Genomic DNA, 22,376 nt, shown 5'->3' with positions numbered 1-22,376 from the left:
CGCTATAAATCCCACTTACAAAACTAAGAATGTGGGTATCAATGAAAGGATAGATACTCTAGCGAAAGAGTAGAGAAGCCAAAAACAACCCCCACTTTTCATATACATAAACACCTGATTTATGACAAAGGTTACATTCAGGTGTAGTGAGAAAATGACCACCTTTCAAATATGCTGAGTCACTTGGCTCTCTGCATAGATAATGTGAACTTTACCTTCTACTTATCAAATGAAGCCAAAGGTCATCTCTAAACAGATTGTAGACCTAACTGAGAAAGGCAAAAACAAAATGGAAATAATATTTCTATAATCTTTATAGTTAGGCAGGGGTTTTCCTTTTAAATAAGACACAAAAAGAGTTAGTTATAATAGGCAAAATGGAAAGATTATCTACAATATAAATAAAACGTGGGCAGGTGTGGGGCAGTCAGCGCTCTCATGCATTGCTGGTGGTGTGTGAGACCTACTGATGGTTTTTGAAAATGTTATGCTCTGTCAAGTAAATGCCCACCTTGTGACCCTGCAGAAATGGGTGCAGTCTCACGGACTGAGGAATAGAGGTGATGAGAAAAAGAGATGAGGGAGAATCGTGGCTTTAGTCTTGTTTATCTCAGTAGGTCCCACTGATTTCCTTTTTCACATGTTATTGTGGGGCTTGGGGTGGAGAACACAATACAGTATACAGATGATACAGTAGGGATTGTACACCTCTATGTAAGTTTATTAACCAGTGTCACCACAATAAATTCAATTTTTAAAAAAACACGTTATTGTAGGACAGAAGCTATTTGAAGTATACCTGCAGCTAATGATCACGTACTTTCATAAACCAAAAGTTTGAGTTCTGATTTGAATTGAACCTTGTAAGGTTGGGGTTGAAATTCAGTGCCCGAGGTTCTCCCACTAATTGATTGACAACTTGCTTTCACAACAGGGGTCCCAGAGTATCATCTTGTATCTTATTTCCCAGATGATTCTGGCTCTGTGCTCTGCTCTAGGAACTTAGGTCCTCCAAGAATAGTTGTCAGTATTTGTTTCTAGTTACCTGTGCTTTGGAGTCCCTCTTCCCTCCCCCAGTGTCTACATGATCATTACTAGGTTGTTTGTGCTTTCTCTGTGTTTAACCAAAATTTAATCTTTATCATTCTTCTCCCTTAAATTGATTTTATATTTTTAATTTTTTGAGGCTTACAATACTAGCACTAGGAGAGAAACTAAATGATTACTGGAATGAAATGAAAGTGAAGAAAAATGCAGAATATCCTCTAAATTTGCCAGTTGAGGATATACAGTAAGTACACATTAAAAATGCCAACCTGCTGTAATACGTGTGATGCTGGAGGGTATAGTGATTATACAGTGTTCACAGTTGACTCTAACTCACAGTAAGAAATAAATTCTACAACTCAAATCAGCTGTAAAATGAGTTAATTATATATGAGGTCTGTCTGGAAAAAGTCCAACCATCGTTAATACAGCAAGAATGGTTTGCGTGACATCGATGTAACCTGGCAGCCCAGGAGAGTGGACTGGAATGTGCGTGTGTGAACAGTGATGACTTCACTGTACTAGTCAGTGGGGGCAGTAGATGCTGTTGAGTGAGCATGTGCACTATGTGGCTGTCTCATTCAAAATGACTGAGCGAGTGGAGCAATGAATCTGCATCAGATTTTAAGTTAGGCTTGAACATTCCCCTGCAGAAACTATTCTGATAATTCAGAAGTCCACAGCTCTGGGCACCTGGTGATTGGCAGCTTCATCGAGACAATGTGCCCACTCATGCATCACATCTCAGCAGAATATGAAGTCACCTAGGTGACTCAGACCCCTACAGCCCAGATTTGGCATCATGCAACTTCTGGCTTTTCCCAAAACCAAATCAGCTTTGAAAGGGAATAGGTGTCAGACTGTCGATAAGATTCAGGAAAATATGACAGGGTACCTGATGGCGATTGGGAGAACTGTGTGAGGTCTCAAGGTGTCTGCTTTGAAGGGACTAAGGCATCATTGTCCTCTGTACGTTTCTTGTATAAATGTCTCTAGTTTTCACAGTGTATGGGTGGATACTTTCCAGACAGACCTTGCATACATTTATATGTAGTCACAAAAGATTCATGAAACAATATTTACCCATGTGTTGTGGATTATCATTTATTTCATTTAAAAAAACACATTATAACCCATTAAATTAATTTCATAGTCTGTTAAGTTGCATCTCATAGTTTGAAAAACTGTTGTGGGATCGTGAGTGTAAAGCTAGATTTGAGTTTAGATTCTAGTTCTGCTGCTTAAGTCACAGTGACGTTGAATTTGTTACTTGCCGTCCTGTAAGCTTCCATTTTCTCCTTTGTAAAATGGAAACATTAATAGCGTTTATCTCCTAGACCTGTATAAATTAAAAGATAGGAAGCCTAACAAGCACTCAGGAACCACTGAGCATGGTTACATGGTAACTGTCCTGTGAATGAGTAAAGCCCTGTACTGCTGGAACAGTGTTCCAGATGTTTAATGAAAAACAAAGCTACAATGCAGTGTATTAATTCCCCATTGAATTTTGTGTGTGTCTCTGTATACACATGCATAATGTAACCTCTTGAAATGGGTTTATACTTCATAAACTTCCAGATTGTTTGAAGTTTTATGTACTTGTGTGAATGCATTTTTATAAACCTAGATTACAAAGTTATTGGCATTTAAGGTGAGGTCTTCATTGTTAAATATGTCTAATATCAATTCTTTACAGGATCACAGTGATTTTTAAATGATAAAAGTGTTTTATAAACAAAGAATACACAGATTTTCGTTATTCAGAGATGTGTATAATAAAGGGTAAAAGTATAATACAATTATAAAAAATCACTTAAACTGTGTAATACGACAACTTGTCCATTGGTTTATTGTGCTAATAAATAGATTTGACATTGCACATGCTAATATAAGTTTCAGAGCAAGGCATTTGAAATATTTTGAGTTTTTATCATCATAGAAGAAATTTAATAGTATGCTATGAAATAATATATTTAAGTCACTTTGCTTAAATTGGCCTGTCATTTTTAACCTTTTGTTGATAAACAAAATTAGTTGTTTTGGTTTAACTTGCTGTACAGTGACAGTGTTGTCACAGAGTTTTCGGGAACAGAATTAAGTAACGGGCTTTTTGTGGGGGAGGTGGTGTGGGAAATCGAGTGGAAGCGTATTTGGCGTCCGTGTCTCCATGCTGGTGTCTCGTCGTTCTGTTGCAGGAAACGTCCTGACCAGACGTGGGTTCAGTGCGACTCCTGTCTAAAGTGGCGGAAGCTACCAGACGGCATAGACCAGCTCCCAGAAAAATGGTATTGCTCCAATAACCCTGACCCACAGTTCAGGTACCACATCGCTGGCAGTGCCCTTTGGAGAGGAGGAGATGCTGTTCAGGATGTGCAGATGGGTGGACGCTGGTGACCTGTTCTTCCCCTGTGATTTTTCTGACTAGAAATTGTGACGTCCCAGAAGAACCTGAAGATGAGGATCTGGTCCATCCCACTTACGAGAAAACCTACAAAAAGAAGTGAGTGTCGTGTCGTGTTCATGCGCAGTGGGAAAAGAGTTAGTGCCCACGCCCTCCACAGCGGCGTGTCTGCAGTGTTAGTTCACTCCTCTCCAACAGCTCGTACAGTTGACCTTTGAACAGCGTGGGCCTCAGGGCACCAGCCAACCCCCACATCCTACTCCCTTGCATCAAAAATCTGCCTGTCACTTAGGTTGGCCTTCTTCATACGAATCTGCAGGTGGGGGACCTAGGGCTGCAGAGGTCTGACTCTATTGACAAACAGTCCGTGTGCAGGAACACCCGCCCACATCAAACCCATGCTGATCAGTGGCTGGCTGTGCAGCCAAAAGACTGTGAGCCCCTTCAAAGGATTTTGATATGGAGTGCATAGAAACAAGTACTTTTTAAAAACAGTTTATGCTGTGGGTTTCTGCTTTTTTCCCCATCAGCTGTTTATTGCTGTTTATATACAAGATAGTTTGCATACAGAATAAGGTGTCTTTGAGGGTCACACACACCCAAATGTGTCATAAGTGAATACTGCCCTTGATGAGCTGATAGTCGTCTTACAGGCAAGGTGCAACGCATGTAATACCACTTAGAAGTTGGCAAGTACCATAAGAGGCGCAGTCCAGTACTATTGGGAAGCCCACATGGAGGGATAGCTTCAGGCCTGGAGATGGGGTCAGGGGTCAGGAAAATTCATCAAGGATGGTCTGTAGTAGGCCTTGAAGGTCAGACGGAAATGTGCAGGGAGCAGCGGTGTGTTCGGCTTTCCTGGAGGACCGTGCGAGTGGGCGCAGTGGGAGGCGGAGGTGGGCTAGCACAGCTGGGAAGTGAGTGGTGATCGGTCAGCCTTGGGGGACTCCGGCTGATGCACACCAGCAGCTGAGTTCACGAGGCACTTCCGGCAGTTTTGGTTTATAGTGCACTGTTTTTTCAAGGTAAATCCAGCAGGACTGGGGTAAACGGGCCTGTGGTTTTGCCATTCAAAGGCCTGAAGACAGTGGGGATGGGAAATTGGGGGCCAGTCAAGGTTAGGGTGCTACTGGGAGAAGAGGTGGAAAGTGTCCCCAACGTGAGGACTCCCCTCTGATTGTAGTGTACACATCACTGCAAGCCAGAACAGAAAATGATAATAAAGTAGATTTAAATGTTTTCATCTTTTTCTTTTAGAGACAAGGAAAAATTCAGGATCAGGCATCTGGAAAGGATCCCTCAGGTAATTCAGCTTTCCATTTTGTAGCCGTGTCTTATACTGGGTGGTGATTAATTTAACAAATATTTCTAAAGCTTAGGAGTTGCATAACAAATTGAAGTGATCTTGTTCAGTCAGTTCACGTGTTCCTCTTTGTTAAAAGTTTAGACTTTTAGAGCAAGAAAGAGGAAGGGGAAGAGGGAGAAACACCAATTTGTTGTTCTTATTTATGTATTCATTAGTCGATTTTTTAAAGATTTTATTTATTTATTTTTAGAGAGAGGGGGAGGGAGAGAGAAACATCAGTGTGTGGCCACTTCTCGAGTGCCCCCCACTGGGGACCCGGTCCACAATCCAGGCATGTGCTCTGACTGGGAATCAAACCGGCGACCGACCATTTGGTTCGTAGGCTGGCACTCAGTGCACTGAGCCACACCAGCCAGGGCTTCATTGGTTGGTTCTTGCATGTGCCCTGACCGGGGACCAGACCTGCCACCTCGGGGCACCAGGACAGTGCTCTGAACAACTGTGCTGCCCAGCCAGGCTCTTCTCGTCTTGTACCCTCTTTGCCCTCGTTTCCAGCCCTGACTTCTCAGCCCAGGAGTTTCATTCAGACTGTGCCATTGTATTTGGTTGGACATCTTCTAAGGAAAGGCAGGCATTCTTTTAGGAATGTTGTTGCTAGGCAGTCAAGGAAGAGTTCACAAGAACGCCAAGGAGCCTAGTTCCAGTACTAGCCTGGACCAAAGCTATGGTGTCTTCTTTCTCTTTGTTGACCACCCTCCCAGGCCCTTTCTTTCTTAACCCTTAATGGTGTTAAGGAGCCATATCTGAGCGTGTGACTAAGTGGTCGTTCCTGGGTGTGAAGGGTTTTCGTCCACCACAGATGTCTATGTTTGCTTAGGATTGATGTTGAAATGTGTTCTCGTGTAAAAGCCTAGACCGTGGGGGTGAGAACAGAACTGGGGACAAGAGCAGTGGGCTCACTTTGGGTTTTAAAGGCAGTCTCTTTATGACTAACGTCACTTCTTTTAGAAAAGTAAGTTTGTGTTTTGCACATTAAAAAATTCCTTTATGATAAATTCTTCCCCCTCTAACAGATTAATGCTGAAATGTTGTTGCGGACACCCCCTTTGTCAAGTCAGAGTTTTTCATCCCCGAAGGACAGTGTTCCAAGGGGACATCTTTCCGAACCAGCAAACACTTACGCCGCCACAAGACTTGTGAACAATCACCGCGGCTCACCCCAGTCGGAGCCCGAGAGCAGCAGGTCAGCGGCGGAGGTGTGGTTTTCCCTTTGGGAGTGAATCTGGTACTTGTGTGGCAGTGATGCACTGGTGACGGATTGCTGTTCAGGACAGAAATTGCTCTGTGGGTAAAAAGTCCTAAGGACAAGTGCCTGCTCTTATTTTTGGGTTCTCACAACCATTCTTTGTGGCCTGTCTAAGAATCACACATCAGATCAGACATTAAGAATCTTAAGTAGACTCACTGGTGCCCTGGTAGCTTAGTGCACGAAGATACACGTTTTACATCAGCGTCAAAACTCGGGTCCCAGTGACTCCACGTAAATGTCTTGCTGAAATCCCATTAAAGTGGTTGCCATTTTCCAGGGTTAAAGAAATAATAAAATCAATGGACATTTTGATTCATTTCAGATACTTTTTGAGTATTCTAGGCCAGATGTTAAGGATAAGGAAATTACCCTTCCTTTATGGAGTTTCTAGTCTAGCGAAGAATCTAAGGATTGTAAATGAAAATATGAAAATGAAATTGTTACATATGAAAGTATGTAAATTGTTACTCTTTCCTTTGTTTGCTGCCTCTTCTATTTTTGCAAGTTGATTCTTTTAAACCATTCTGGGGAGAAAAGTCAGCTTCCATCTTTAATTTGAAGAATCATCTACCCAGGTGTGTCCAACCCTTTGGTGTCTCTGGGCCACACTGGAAGAAGAAGAGTTGTTTTGGGCCACCCATTAGATACATTGTGACACGTAATCACAAGAAAATCTCATCACGTTTTAAGTAAATGTTCGTTTTTGTGGTCGGTCCCACTCACAGCCATCTGAGGCCGAGTGCGGCCCATGGGCTGCAGGTCGACACCCTGAATACACCTAATAAATGAAAGAAAAATGTTGCCGGCATCTGTTGTATATCCAGGACTTTTAGCACCTAAGAGTTTCAAGACTGGGAAAGAAGTTTCTAGAAAGAAACTCAAGTCTAGCTTCGGTCTCCTGAAATTTCATTTCTGTGGTGTCAGATGATCCAGCTTCTCTCGTGTTTGGGAGCAAAGTTGAACTGCGGGATCTGTTGACTGCCCTCCTGGCATCGTCTGGTCCCCCGTCCTGCCAGCGTTCCTGCTGAGAATGCCCAAGCCCTCTTGATTCTCAGGGCGCTGCAGCGGACGCTGTGGAGGTTTTCACAGCGCCGCTTCCGGGCTGGCAGGCGGGGTGCTGGGGACCCAGGTCCGTCCGCCTCAGTGTATTCGTCTTGAACCAGACAGCCACTGCCTGAAGAGACAGCGAGTGACTTTGCTTTTGTGGTCTGCACTTATCCCACCCCAGTGGGTGCCACCTCTTTCAGTCAGTTATTATGGAATTTGATCATGTCGCCTCTTTTGAGATTCTCTGTAGTGTGGACACTTCTGCCTTTACGGTTATCAGTGTCTAAGTAAAGAAAAACATGAAGTAATTAACAGTATGGGATATGTCACACATGACCCATACATTCTTAGCGTAACCTTGACGTGCTACATGGTTGGAAAGAAAGGTGGGAGTGACGGCAGAGGGAACAGGCTCCTCTCCTGTCTGGGGCGACCGGAGAGGCTTCGAGACGGTTCCTGAAATCCTGAAAGTGCTGCTAAGCGCACGTGGCCTGCTCAGAGGGAGCGGAAGGAACCAGGTGAGGGAGGAGCGTACTGCCGTGAACTGGCGGGTCGGTCTGACTCCACCTGGCCTTGACTGTGGAAAGAGAAACAGCGGAACGAGATTCTTGGTCATAGTGAGGCCAGTTTTTCTGAGAGGTTTTGTAGCCTTTGTCAAATTTTCTGAGGGATTTTTTTTTTTTTTATTCCTCACCTGAGGATATGTTTACTGGTGTGAGAAAGAGACAGACATTGATGTGAGAGAGAAGCGTTGATCAGTCGGTTGTCTTCCCAAATGTGCCCCGACCGGGAATTGAACCCACAACTTTTTGGTGCACGGGGCAATGCTCCAACCAGCTGAGCCACCCAGCCACCCCAGGAAAGATCAGAAATACCTGACGTCCTGCATATGTACATCAAGGAGGACATGTTATAAAACAGTTTGCCGTTTATAACCCCCGTTTTGGAGTCTTATTTTGAAGCTCGACTGCGCTTAACTAAGGACTTGTGTGAATTTTTTTAAACTATTGGTTTAAAACCGTCCTTCATATTGGATTTTCTTCATACAAATGGTTCCAAAGTAAGAAAGAGTAAAACCGGTAGTTTGTAGACCAAAAAGGATGGAATTTCTTTTAAAAAGTGACTGTCATTAAAATGGAAGAAGAGAATAGGGAAAATTTTCATTAATTTTTAAAGCATATACTTTCAAATTCGTAGAGCCAAAGTCCGTGGAAAGAGTTTCTAATTTTAAGTCTTGACAATGACACGTAGGGATAAGCCTGGTAAGAAAACTACAGGGCAACTCCCAGTTAACTGAGTACCTGCAGAGATCCCTAGACAGACCACAAACTGGGGGGCCGGGTGCTTCTGAAGGTGAGTACAGGTCTGAAAGCAGTAGGCCTGTCTGGCAGTTGAGGGGGGCAGGCAACTCGCTGGGGCAGGGAGTGCTGGTGAGGCTGTGGGGGGCACAGTTAGGAGACAGGAGGCAGTGAAAGTGCAAATACCGCACGGCGAGAAATCCCCCTCCTCCCCTGCACTTCCGGCTCCCAGGAGAAGAGCCCACCGAGATGGTGAGAGTCACAGGCCCAGCCCTCCCTCTGGAGGAGGAGGAGCGAACTGAGAGTCACCGCGCACAAACTGAAACGGAGGGAGGGAAGACACCATGCAGTGGTCTCTGCGAGGAGGGTTCCTGGAAATCAGGACGAGAAGGGACAATTGGAAGGAAAAAAGAAAAAGAGACAAAGTACAGGAGGTCAGCCTCGAGTAAGGGATCCCAGAATGGGAAGCCAGAAAACCAGGGAGGAGGTAACGGGAGAAAGGCTGGATTTCACTACGTCTGCAGGATGACGTCCGGGAACACACCGTTCTGAGTGATGTGGTGTAGTCTGGAACGCTGGGAAAAGAGTTGTTAGGAAAACAGACCTGTGTGCAAAAGGTCGGGGTGGGCGCGTGAGAGAAGCTGCCTGGCAGGTGGGATGGTTTGGGGAAGGTACCTTCCAACCTGGAAGTCTGTAAAACCAAGCCAGTAAACCTAACAGGCAAATAAATACACTTTTATCATGTAAAATTTTATATTTTTTATGTCTTGTATATGCTTTCTCAAGAGTTTACTGGACATTGTGCTCCCCTCTAAATAGGAGAGATCTTTCCTTTGGAAAAAAAAAAAGATTTTTATTCATCCTCAGGGAGAAGGAGGGAGGGAGAAAGAGGAGAGAAACATTGATCGTGGTTGCCTCTCTTGTGCTCCCCCTACTGGGGACCTGGCCTGCAACTCTGGCATGTGAATGGAACTGGTGACCCTTTGGTTCGCAGTTGGGCACTCAGTCCACTGAGCCACACCAGCCAGGCTGGGAAATCTTTCTCAGATGAAGGAAACCTGAGGTCTGACACGCGAGGCCCAGATAGCAAACCAACACAAATATCCCTCTAAGCGGGGCAACAAGTAATCAGTGGGGGACAATTCACAGACAGCCAAACAAATGGTACTGCAGGGAAGGTGGTTTTACAGGAAGGGGTGGGGCATGCTGGTTTGCTTAGTGCTCACTTTCGATCACTGAACGATGAAAGAAATCACGATGGGCAAGAGGGATGCTGTCTGGTTTGGGGCACGGGTATTGGAATGCCCAGAGGACAGCAGATGAAGAGGTGTTCATGGTACACACCCGGTACTTTAGCAACACCTCAGCGGTCAGTTTCCTCATCTGCAAAAGGAGAACGTAACCTCTGCTCCGTTAACTCATTGGGCAGTACTGTGTGATAAATAGACCAGCGTCTTAGAGAGTAAGTATAAGTCTTCATTCGAATTGTCAGGTACACTACTTCAAGGTCATCTATTTTGTCCATATCTATATTTTATAATACTAACTTCTGCTAAAATTTCTTCTAGCATGAAACGGAGGCTTTGTACTCGTTCCTCAATTTTGAATGTAAAGCATCGGAAATTGGGTAATCAAGCCTTTGAAAATCCAGCTTATAAAGATGATGATGAAGATGTCATCATTTTAGAAGAAAACAGCACTCCCAAGCCTGCAGTAGATCATGATGTTGAAGTGAAATCTGAGCAGAGTCACATCGAGCCAGGTGGTGTTCAGGTGGAGCCCGTGGGCGACATTGAACCTTGTGGTCAGAGTAGTTCAACAGGCACCTTACCGTCCATGTGTGATCAGGCAACGGCTGTGGCCACCCAGACTGAAGTGCCAGGTTTAGTTGTCAAAAAGGAAGAAACTACTGAAAATGACATAAATACAAGAAATGAGACAGCTATACTGCCATCCTGTGCGGAAGCTGAAGGAAAGACGTACGAAGCCCAGGAAACCTTTGATAAATCTGTGGGTGATGCTGGGGGCCAGTTAAAGGAACTGAGAAATGAGGTGCTTCTCGTTACCCAAGAAAAAGAAAATTACAAAAGGCAGTGCCAGATGTTTGCTGACGAAATCACAGTGTTAAAGCGTAAAATCCTGGAAATGATGAACAAATACGTGAAGAAGGAAACTTGCCATCAGTCTACTGAAACCGATGCTGTGTATTTACTTGAAAGTGTTAATGGGAAATCTGAAAGCCCAGACCACATGGTATCTCAGTATCAGCAAGCTCTGGAAGAAATAGAAAGACTGAAAAAACAGTGCAGCGCTTTGCAGAATATAAAGCCCGAATGCAGTCAGTGTTGCAATAACGAGAGTAAAAGTGAAGTGGACGAAATGGTCGTGCAGCTTGATGATGTGTTCAGACAGCTGGACAAGTGCACTGTGGAGAGAGACCAGTACAAAAGTGAGGTGAGTCTTGGACACCGCGCTAGTCCTGGGAATCCAGGGGCGCCCGAGCCTTCACTGCCAGTTGCTAGGGGACCAGTCACTTAGTGTTTCCATTTCTTGGCTGTTCCTCCACTGGTCCTCAGCGGGGGGTAGGTCCTCCTGGGGCACGGGGGTGCTGGGAGCCGTGGTTTGGGTTCTCGAGTGTCTTGAGGAGCTAGATGGGCATCGCTGGAGTTCAATGGGTGATGGCAGGTCTGGTTAAGTGTCCTGTAGTGCGCAGGACACCGCTGGGCTGCTTTGCATGACAGTGTGCAGCTGTGGTCCGAGATGGCTGTCAGGTCCAGCCGTCACGTACCAACATTCCAGGCAGCAGGGGGTGGCAGGTGCTGTTTCTGAAGGTCACTTATATTCCATCTGTTGGGACTTAGTTACCTGGCTAGCAGGTGTCTTGTAACTGTAGTCTTCATTCAGGATTTTAATTTAATTTTATTTTTTGTTTGTTTCATTTTGTTTCATTTTTTATTGAGGGAATAAAACTTAGATATCAGGAGACAAGTAGTAGTCTCTGCACATGCCCGCAATTCAAATTAGGGTAGCTTCTTTTTTTTTTTAAATCCTCACTTGAGTATATGTTTATTGATTTGAGAGAGAGAGTATGGGGGAGAGAGCCATTGATCGGTTGCCAGGGGTCAAGCCTGTGACCTAGGTATGTGTCCTGGCTGGGGATTGAACTCACAACCTTTTGGTGTACAAGATGATGCCCCAACCAACTGAGCCGCTCAGTCGGGGTTGGGGAGCTCCTTTTCTAAGCACATAACAGCATCCTATGTACGTGGTGTCGGAAAGGAGGGTTTCTCTGCTGGAAGGAGTTTGGAAACAAGAACTGCCCGTTCGTGGGGATGCCTCTTCCTGACGGCTCCGTCGAACTTCGGTCTCCGCGTGTGGCTGACTGCAGAACGAGTCCAGCCACCACTGGCTTTGGGTTAGAACTTAGAGCTGCTGAGTGCAGGGAACGGAAGCCACTGGGTTGGCAGCAGATTTTAGGCACTTTCTCTAGGTTTTCCGGGCTTCCAGGGTTTTTTATGTACCATTTGTTTTGCGTCAAGTGGTAGTTGGCATTTTGTAGCCTTTCAATATAAAAAGATGTACAGGTGAAATTAAATAAATAAAGCCTAGTTTAGAGAAAGCTTTTGGAGGTTCTGTCTGTTTTTTATGGTAATTTTCATCAAGCTGGTGTTCTACTTTTCTTAGCTTAAGTTTATATCTTGATAGCATTTTTAAAAATTCATAGTTAAAGTCACTGTTTCTCAGGTTGAATTATTGGAAATGGAGAAATCACAAATTCGTATACAGTGTGAAGAACTGAAAACTGAAATCGAACGATTAAAATCTGCGAGTCAACAGAAAGGACCAGATGTTTCAACTTCAAGTGCTGCCGAGGAGTCCATGAAGTGCGCCGACGGGGAAAGGTAATGCCGAGCGGGCCTTTGGCTGCGGGTGGGGCCGCGGGGGCCTAGTGGGCCGGCACACACCTGGCAACTCGTCCCTCCGGACTGAGCGCATGAGAGAAGTGCACGTCGTCATCCTTCCTTCCAGAAACTGACAGTTTGGGTTCAACTTAAGTGAAATAGGAATTTTAAAGGAATAAAGCGCTTGACCGGTCAGGGTGATTTGGAATGCTTTATTCCCTTTACAAGTGGTACCTTGTTACTCATTGATTTGTTCTGACAAGTGGCAAACAAGTGACGATTGATGGAGCATTTTGTCTTGCGGGGCGGCGGTGTGACTCATACAAGTTCTAGCAAGAATGATGAGTGGTGAGCAAGCACCGAGTGCCGAGACAGCGTCTCGAGTCAGGATGCCACGAGTGCCGTGTTTGACTCGTTCCGAGGTACCACTGCACTTTGCATGTGGCACCATTTCTTTATGGGTTGCTATCCTCATTTTAATACTGTGTGCCTTGCCCGATCATAACTTTTAGGAAGTCCTGAAGTTACTTTAAAAAAAAAATGCTGTAGTACAGGTGATTGATTATTAGAAAGAAAGAAGTTCTGTGAAAACAAGAACACAGCAATTAATGATTACCCTACCTCAGTAAGATATAAGATTGGGGCTCTGTGTTGATTTGTCTTGTTTTTGAGAAGGGAGAAGCTGAGGCGGGAGGGGCTGTGCTGGCGGCTGGTGCGCTGGGCCCTCGGATCTCAGGGTCCTGCTGAGAGGTGGTCTCCTCCAGCCTCGCCGACATCAGCTGTGCTGTGCGTTCCGCTGAAGTTTGTGAAAAATTGAATGGAATCTGTTCGTGGGAATGGAAGGAATAGAGCGCTTCGTCCGAGCATGGAGGGCAAGTTGTCAGAAAAAGCTCCCCACTGGTGTTTCTAAAAGTGGGAACCGAAGGCATCTGTGGCGCGGGTAGCAGTGCAGATCCTTGAGCCACAGTGCAGTTTATGGCATTGGACACTTGAAACGGTCTCCCACACACTTCTTTTGCCACTAACCTTTGAGTAACTGATGGTTTCCTAGACAAATGCTTTCCAAAACAGTCTAGCCACATGTGGCTACTGACACTTGGAATCTAACTAGTCTGGACCTTTAAGTATAAAATACATTCTAGAGTTTGAAGCCCTAATATGAAAAGAAAAAGAATGAACCATACCTTAGTAAAAATATACTTTAATGATAGGATGAAATGATACTTTAGTAATATGGGGTTAACTAAATGTATAACTAAAGTTGTTTCATTTTACTTTTTATCTGAACTATTTGAACTTTTGAAGTGGTATGTGCAGATCATGATGTTTCTCCCAGACATCAAAAATAGGAGTCTGCGGCCTGTCTGGTAAACAGAGGATTAGCCAGAGACCATCAGAGACCTAAAGGATGGGTCACAGGGTCACACTAGTCTTTTCTCTGCTGCTCATATAGGTAGTCTTCGGCTCTGAGAAAGGGGATATTCTCGGTAGGACATAGGATGGTGGGTCATTTCTGCAGAGCAGGCCCAGGGAGTATTTGGGCCCTGGGTCCCCCCCCTTGCAGTGGGCTGTGGGCGGGAAGCCTGGGCGGAGCCCAGCTGGCCTGCAGATGATGTCAGATTCTGCCAACATCTGGCCCGAGGGGATCTGACCAGGCAGGCCAACAAACAGGTTTCAAGTCCCATTTTTGTACACTGCTAACCCAGAGATGAGCGTCCTGCCCCACTCAGAGGTTTCCTCTCTACAGAGGTCAGTGTCCGTGAACTGCGAGTGGGCCTGTAAAGCTTGAGGCCCCAGAGCAGCAGCTGCAGCCTTCTCCATCCTGTTTCACTCCATCTTTGAAGCTCAGGCTGCTTTGTAGCTGCAGGGAGTTAAAGTCTGCAGTGTTGGTATTTGGATGCGTGTGTTTGCACGTGGGAAGAATGATAATAATGGTGACCATATCCAAGACTCCTCAGTGTTTTCAGCAAAACAGCTTCCTGTAAATGTATGTTAAAAAATGGGTAGTCAGTGATCTTTAGCACGAAGTCTTGCATTTTTAAAAGTCTTGTTTAACATTATTTAACCCAATGTTTTATAAGTTTATTTGACCACAGAACTGTTTCTTTTTCCTCTTCTGCAACAGTGGGCATCTCCGAGAACATGTTTTATAATTTACATACTCTACCATGTTTTCTCCCGTCTCAGATCAAAATTGTATTATTTGGACCCAGAGAGAGTCTTGAGTGTTATGAAACACTACTGACCAACAGATACATAAGTACTACATTGAGTTGCGAATTATCAAATAAGTGGGTTAATGTTTCCCTTAAATATTAAGCCCTAGATGAATATTAAACTGGTTTACTATATCCATCTACTAAATGTAATATTTGTTATTTGCAGCCTCAAACTGCGGTCTCTCCGAGTGAACGTAGGACAGCTGCTGGCCATGATTGTGCCTGACCTTGATCTTCAGCAAGTGAATTACGATGTGGATGTCGTCGATGAGATTTTAGGGCAAGTTGTCGAGCAAATGAGTGAGATCAGTAGTTCTTAAAGTATATTTTATATGAGATAATAAAGTGTTTCCTCTGTTCCTTTGGTTGTATTGCTTTGAAAATGTAAACAGTTTTATGTCACAGCTGTGATAGGTGGCAGGCGGAAGAACCACAATCTCCACTGTACCCTGTGCATTCAGGCGTGGCCACAAACTCACGGGCATGTCATCACCCCTTCCGAAATGCCCGTGGGTCGTTGGTTTTGAGCGGCTGAACAGCTAACTCATGTTTCTGGTAAACAGTGTAAATATTTGTAATTAAGTCTGCGCATATTTTTTTACTGCCCCAGCAGAGGTTCGCGTCTTTCCCTGAGAGGTTCTCAGGTTGCTCCTGACCTTCGTGCGGTCTCTTCTGGTTTCCAAAGTGTATTTTTGTCAAAGGGTGGGCTGTGCCATAATAGCGACAGGGGCTGCCCCGGCTTTGTCTGAGCCTGGTGGACAGGCGTTCTAACAAATGGAGGGACACTTCTGATGAGTTGTGAGTGAGGTGAGCATTAATGTTTCTTACATTCTTATCTCTGGAAATATTTTATTCATGAAAATAAGATAAGCAGCAACTTCTCCATCCATTTTGCTGGGATCTTTTCTGTGCTGAGATTGCCAATCATGATTCAAGTGTTTTTATAGGACACAAAAAGGATATTCAGTATAAAAAGTACCAAGTATTTTAACTGCCGCACCATGTTTACATTGAGCCCATTTTTGGCTGCTTAGCATGGAGTGGGCGTGGTAATTGTTAAATATTTCTTTTATGAAATATCCTGTACAGCCTTTTATAGGATTACCACAGGCAAACATGAGTCGAGGAAGACAGTCTTTCTCGAACAGTACTGCATATATTTGGTTATATTACAAACCTAAGTGTTTTATATCCTGGAGTTAAGCAGCAAATCATCCTAGGATTATAGTATTACATCCCATAAAAATTAATGCTTTGTTGGTTCCTTGTTTTGTGCAATTTCAAAGAGATGGCTTTCTATTAAATATAATTGTGTATATGTAATTAATTTTCCACAATTAAAATGCGCATTATTTTTTCAAAGTTTTATCATTGCTATTTATTTTTACTTTTGTTTCTGAACATTTAATACAATGTTCTTTTCTGTATGTATGCTTACTTGTGCCATGTATAATATCTAATTTTTACTGTACATTTTGTTCTAGAAAAAGCAAATAAATGAAGATTGTTTTATTTGCTTGATAAAGTAATTGAAAGTGTTATTTTTGGTATGAAGCTGGTTTTCTGTCACAATTGTATCTGCCCAAAATTTTAAATATCTTGTAATAAAATAAAAATATATATGATGGCTAACTCTTCAGATATTACTTTTAAAGAATTCTATATTCAGATTATATTTTGAAAACTAAAATTGTGTGCATTAAGATCCTACCCTAAAGTTGAACTTGAACTTATTTTACTCTATTTTAAAAAGATTTTTTAAATTCATTTTTAGAGAGGGAGAAAGAGAGAGGAAAATCAACGTGTGGTTGCCTCTCATGCACCCCCTACTGGGGACCTGACCTGGCCCGAAACCCAGGCAAGTGCCCTGACTGGAAATCCAACCAGCGACCCTTTGGTTTGAAGGCCAGCCCTCAATCCACTGAGCCACACTTGCCAGGGCTCATTTTATATTAATTACAATTTATATTTAGAAGACTAAGACTATCTCCATTAAAATTCTAAGGCTCATGTTGGGAAGGGAGTGCATGTGCATGCTTATATTTGACACTTGAAAAGAAACTTTTTCTATATCTAAATCATTTAAAGAAACCTTGTCTGAGTCTTAGCTACCTAGAGCAGGCCTAAGTTCATGAATATTTATGTAGCAGTTCTTTCTGGAATTTGCTAACTTTTTCCTTTCAGTTAGCTATATTCTTGCGAAAATATATGTATGTTGTATGGACATTTGGCTTAATGGGAAAGTTAATCATAGGATTAATAAGAGACCCTTGTTTGCTGAATTGGTTCTTTGGAAGTACTTACTTTTAACCCTTAAGGAAATATTGCCAAGTTCAGATTCTTTGAAAATACGGCTAACAAATTTTAATAGGAGCAACATGGGCTTTCGTGGCATGTGTACCGTTTAGGTGTAGGTACTTATCTTTTTTGTTAAGTTAAATTTGTGAAAGTCTAATGCATGAGAGCATTGTTGCTTAAACAAACTATACTTTTAAGTATATTTTATTGATTATTCTATTACAGTTTTCCCAATTTTCCTCTTTATTCCCTTCCACCCTGTACCTTTGACCCCCCAACCCCCAGCATCCCCACCATAGTTCATGTCTATGGGTTGTGCATCTAAGTTCTTTGGCTTCTCTGTTTCTTATACCATTCTTAACCTCTCCCATCTATTTTATGCCTACAAATTATGCTTATTCCCCGTACCACCTCCCCCTCCCCACTGAAAACCCTCCATGTGATGTCCATTTCTCTGATTCTGTTCCTGTTCTAGTTGTTTGCTTAGTTTTTGTTTTCATTGTTTTGTTTTTTAGGTTCAGTTGTTGATGTGAGTTTGTTGTCATTTTACTGTTCATATTTTTTATCATCTTTTTCTTAGATAAGTCCCTTTAACATTTCATATAATAAGAAGCACTTTATCTGCCCTTCCATTCTAAGTGAAAGCTTTGCTGGGTAGAGTAATCTGGGATGTAGGTTCTTGTCTTTCATGACCTGGAATAGGTCTTTCTAGCCCCTTCTTGCCTACATGGTTTCTTTTGAGAAATCAGCTGAAGGTCTTACCAGAACTCCTTTGTAGGTAACTGTATCGTTTTCTCTTGCTGCTTTTAAGATTCTCTCCTTATCTTTCATCTTGGGTAATGTAATTATGATGTGCTTTGGTGTGTGCTTCCTTGGGTCCAGCTTCTTTGGGACTCTCGGAGCTTCCTGGACTTCTTAGAAGCCTATTTCCTTTGCCAGATTGGGGAAGTTTTCCTTCATTATTTGTTCAAATAAGTGTTCAATTTCTCGATCTTCCTCTTCTGGCCCTGCAATGATTCAGATGTTGGAATGTTTAAAGTTGTCTCAGAGGTTCCTAAGCCTCTTCTCATTTTTTGAATTGTTTCTTCATTCTGTTCCAGTAGGATGTTTCTTTCTTTTGTTCTGAATCGTTGCTCTGAGTCATAGTTTCCTTCCTCTCATTGTTGATTCCCTGAATATTTTGATTTATTTCATTTTGGATATCCTTCATTTGTTCCTTCATTTTGCGACAAAGCTCAGTCAGTTCTGTGAGCATCCTAATTACCAGGGTGCTGATTTCCACCTCAGATAGGTTGGCTGTCTCCTCATCGCTTAGCTCTTTCTGTGGAGTTTTGCTCTGTTCTTTCATTTGGGCCATATTTCTTTGTCCTGGCGCACCTGTTAAGTTGTAAGGGGTGGGGCCTCAGGTATTCACCGGGGCAGGGCAAAGCCCCTTTGCTGCGTTGTGGCCCTGTAGGTCTGGTTGATCTGGTTGACTGTTAATAATTTTCTGGTTGTCGGAGTTCTATGCAGTTTGATTTTCTGGCACTTCTGGTTGTTTATTGATTTTAGATGGGCTATTATCCTCCTTTTAACCGGTTGTGCAAGGAAGCAAAAGGTTTCTACCTACGCCTCCATCTTGGCTGCAACTTAAAGAAACATTTTTTATTGTATTTTTTTCATTACCATTTCCACCCCCCAATCACCACACTGTTGTCCATGTCTGTAAGTCCCTTTTCCTTTCTGCTGGACCCCTCTGTCCCTGCTCCCCATGCTGCCGAGCTGTTGGCCAGCTCTCCATCTATGAGTCTGTCTGGATTTTGCTTGTTAGTTCAGCTTGTTCATTAGATTCCACATAGGTGTGAAATCATGTGGTATTTGTCTTTCTCTGACTGGCTTATTTCACTTAGCATAATGTTTTCCACATCCATCCACACTGTCACAAAGGGTAAAGTCTTTTTTTACAGCCGAGTAGTATTCCATTGTGTAAATGACCCATAATTGTTTTGTTCGTTCATCTACTGGGCACCTGGGCTGTTTCCATATCTTGGTGATTGTAAATAATGCTGTAATGGACATTCGTTTTCCGGGTTTCTTTGGATAAATTCCATAAGTTAGCATCATAAGGTAGTTCCATTTTCCATTTTTTGAGATAGCTCCATACTGCTTTCCACAACGGCTGCACCAGTCTGCATTCCCACCAATAGTGCAGAAGGGTTCTCTTTCTCCACATCCTTGCCAGTACTTGGTATTTGTTGATTTATTGATGATAGCCATTCTGACTCGTGTGAGGTGATATCTCATTGTGGTTTTAATTTGCATCTCTCTGATTAGTGACATTGAGCATCTTTTCATATATTTGTGGGCCATCTGTATGTTCTTTTTGGATAAACTAGTTATTTTTAAAACAAAAACAACATGAGGAAGTAAACCAGAATAGTCCACAATCCCAACAAGTAGGATCCACTTTAGCCGACGACTGCACGTGGCCTCATACACTGGATTCTGGCTGTCACAGCCGATTAGGTCATCAGTTGTCAGTGAGGAATAATGAAAGTGGCGTGTCTTGGTGGTTCTCACTGCCAGTTGTGTATTAGAATCACCTGGGGAGATTTTGGACTTCCGGCTCGAGGATGCGCCCCGTGCTAATTAAATCAGAGTCTTTGGGATTGGACCAGATGGCAGTATTTTTTTTTTTAATTTAAATTTTATTATTGTTCAATTACAGTTGTCTGTATTTTCTCCCCACCCCTCCCCACTGATACCAGTATTTTTTTAAGGCTTCCTTCCCAGTGTGCCTTCAGAGCCAAGAACTGTTCATCTATAACTTTGAGTATAGAGGAGTATTTACAGACATTGAACCTGGATGGCTGCTGAAGCGAACCCAGAATCAGCATGGCCACTTTCTCACTGGGGGGAACGAGTTGGAGGGAGGGAAACAGTTGTTGGAAGTGGAACAGAACGGAGTGCAGTGAGAAGACCTCCCCCCTCCTCCTGAAGGGTGACCGCCACTGTGTTCGTATGCCCTAGAAAATACCAGTTGTGTGCATGTACACAGAGTCATATGCATGTGTTCATTTTACATCAAAGTTTATGTCTTTATATTTGATTACATATTTGTATCAAATTTACACAAAGGTGTTACACCATATAATCGGTTACATTTCCACAACTAGTCACATCGTGTGATGAATATGTTCCTAGTGCTCATTTATTCTCATCTTTTGATGTTACAAAAAAAGGCTACTATGGAAATTAGTAAATGGGCACCACATACTTTTTCAAGTATATCCAGAGTATAAGTCCCCAGCAGTGAATATTGATAGTGTGGAGTGGATGCTGTGTACATTTAAATAAAGTTGCTGTCCAAAATGGTTGCAGGAACTGATACGCCTATGAAAAATGTGTGCGTGTTTTTCCTTTGTCTTTCCATCAAACTTACTTTTCCTAATCTGATAGGTGAAAAAATTGTCTCCCGTTGGACACGCTTTCATATGTTATTGACCATGGTAATTTCTTCTGAATACTACATCATATTCCTTGACTATTTTTTTTTTAATTTATTTATTGTTCAAGTACATTTTTCTGGTTTTTTTTTTTTTTTTAGAAATCTTTTTTTAAAAGATTTTTAAATTTATTTATCTTTAGAGGGGAAGGGGGGAAGGAGAGAGGGAGAGAGACATCAATGTATGGTTGCCTTTTGTGTGTCCCCTGCTGGGAACAGGCCTGCAGGGAACCGGCCTGCAACCCAGGCATGTGCCCTGACTGGGAATCGAACCGCGATCGTGTGGTTCGCAGGCCCGCGCTCAATCCACTGAGCTACACCAGCCAGGGCCATTTTTCTGTTTTTTACTCCCATCCCAGCCCGCTCCCCACCTCCCTCCCTTACCTATTTTCTTTTGGGTCCATTGTCTTACTGCTTTAAAGAAGTTAAAAGCCCATACATTACTCAGACCACGCCCAGCTTTCAGGAAGTCTACAGGTTGCCGTCTTTAAATGGACTCGCTGGATTCATATTTTTCCATATTATTTATCTTTTGGACATTTGCCATGGCCCACAAAAGGAATGCCAATCATATCTGCGCAGTGTGCAGGAAAATATTTGTTAGCTTTTTAGAATTAAATTTCACGACCACAAATTAATTTCCATAAACTGCCCAGTAGGGAGAAAGTCAGGACCAGAGGAGTGTATAGGTCAGTTCAAGCCATTCAAATACACTCATGAAGTGAATGCAGCCAGAGTGAATTTAGTGATACAAAGTGAGTGTGAATCACAAATTAATTTTCTACACAAACATTCTAATGAGTTATGAGTAAATGCTACTTCCTATTGCAAATATACAAAACAAGTTAACCTCAGGGTTCAGTGTTAATTTCTTCTACAGCAGTCAGATCTCAACATCACCGTAACAATATACAGACTCAGTTTAAATCGGACTCGGCTGCATCTTCCAGACAAGTAGTAATGGTGCTTTTAGATTCAGTGTTGCGTACATGAGTCAACAGTCTTCCTTATCATCCATGGGTTTCACGGTAAAAGGCCTGTGTTTTGAAAGTTTGTGTTGTGCTGTGAACCAAGACTGACTTAAAGTAACTTGGGCTTATAATTTTGTCTATGTAGGTGGTTGTCCCCTTTTTACTCCCTGGACTGTTTCTCAAAAGTGGGGTGTTTGTGGAGGTGCGGAAACACGGTAGTACATTGTCCCTTTTTTTTTCTTCCTCTTTCTTCCTTTCTCAAGAAAACACTTGGCACAGCCTAGAACACCCCTCAAGGCCACCAGCTCCAAGCAGGAATCGATAACAGGTCCCAAAATTTTTCACCAAGAAAGCCAACTCCTTCCTGTACATTTAAGCCCGCATCTTACACTTATAATCCACAGTCTAGAATCCTGGCGTCTCCGGAGATGGTCAGAGGATTGATTTGTGAATTGACAGCATTGGTCAGAAATTTGGAGAACACTGATGGTTACGAGAGACATTGAGTCCTGGGCTTTTTCCAGCCTGGACTGATTGTGAGATTCACGTGGGAACTTACAAAGGTGTAGGCCCCTAGGCCTTGCTGCTGGATGGTCTGATTGAGAGGGCCTGGGTGGGGCAGGAATCTGGATGGCCAGATCACCCTCAGTGTATCAGTTGTTCCCAATCCAAGCTCTCTAAATCCTAGCCATGACTTAAGAGAGGACATCTATAAGCCACCTGTCTGCATTACATTATCCTAGCTTCTTGCAGAAATGAGGCTTATGGATCTTCATTCTTGTCAACACGAGACATCCATTTGTGGACAATTTCTACACCATGAAACTGGCTAAAAGCATAAACCAGCATTTATATAAGAACCCGTGTCAATTCTTTTCCTAAAAGTGCCCCAAAGAGGTGGCTCTGCAGGTGAACCTCTTTTCTCAGGTAGAAGCAATGCATCCCAAGATAGTCGTCTCCTGGTCTTTGAGGAAGCTCACGGGTAAACTCCTATTTGGGAAATTATCCCATTTCAAAAGGCCCACTGCATTTATTTCTGCCTTCTGACTTAACAGCTTTTAAAGGTTATAGTCTGCTTTTTAAAAGTGTCTATG

General features: G+C 43.0%; 1 protein-coding gene across 2 annotated transcripts in view; it reads left to right on the top strand.

Moving 5' to 3' along the window:
- Positions 1–16,054, top strand: part of MORC3 (MORC family CW-type zinc finger 3) — a 38,007-nt gene extending 21,953 nt beyond the window's left edge. For both annotated transcript variants that reach the window (XM_053657646.1, XM_053657647.1), the window contains exons 10-17: positions 1,187–1,291; positions 3,243–3,365; positions 3,473–3,547; positions 4,706–4,751; positions 5,828–5,997; positions 9,977–10,862; positions 12,153–12,310; positions 14,696–16,054. In XM_053657646.1, coding sequence (XP_053513621.1) covers positions 1,187–1,291; positions 3,243–3,365; positions 3,473–3,547; positions 4,706–4,751; positions 5,828–5,997; positions 9,977–10,862; positions 12,153–12,310; positions 14,696–14,849 — 1,717 coding nt within the window. In that variant the 3' untranslated portion in view covers positions 14,850–16,054. The remainder of the gene's footprint in view (positions 1–1,186; positions 1,292–3,242; positions 3,366–3,472; positions 3,548–4,705; positions 4,752–5,827; positions 5,998–9,976; positions 10,863–12,152; positions 12,311–14,695) is intronic.
- Positions 16,055–22,376: the final 6,322 nt, after the last annotated feature.

Source organism: Artibeus jamaicensis, unplaced genomic scaffold (assembly GCF_021234435.1).
Source record: "Artibeus jamaicensis isolate MK-2021 breed Jamaican fruit bat unplaced genomic scaffold, CSHL_Jam_final scaffold_474, whole genome shotgun sequence".
Classification (NCBI taxonomy): domain Eukaryota; kingdom Metazoa; phylum Chordata; class Mammalia; order Chiroptera; family Phyllostomidae; genus Artibeus; species Artibeus jamaicensis.
This window is presented reverse-complemented; position numbering and strand designations above follow the sequence as displayed.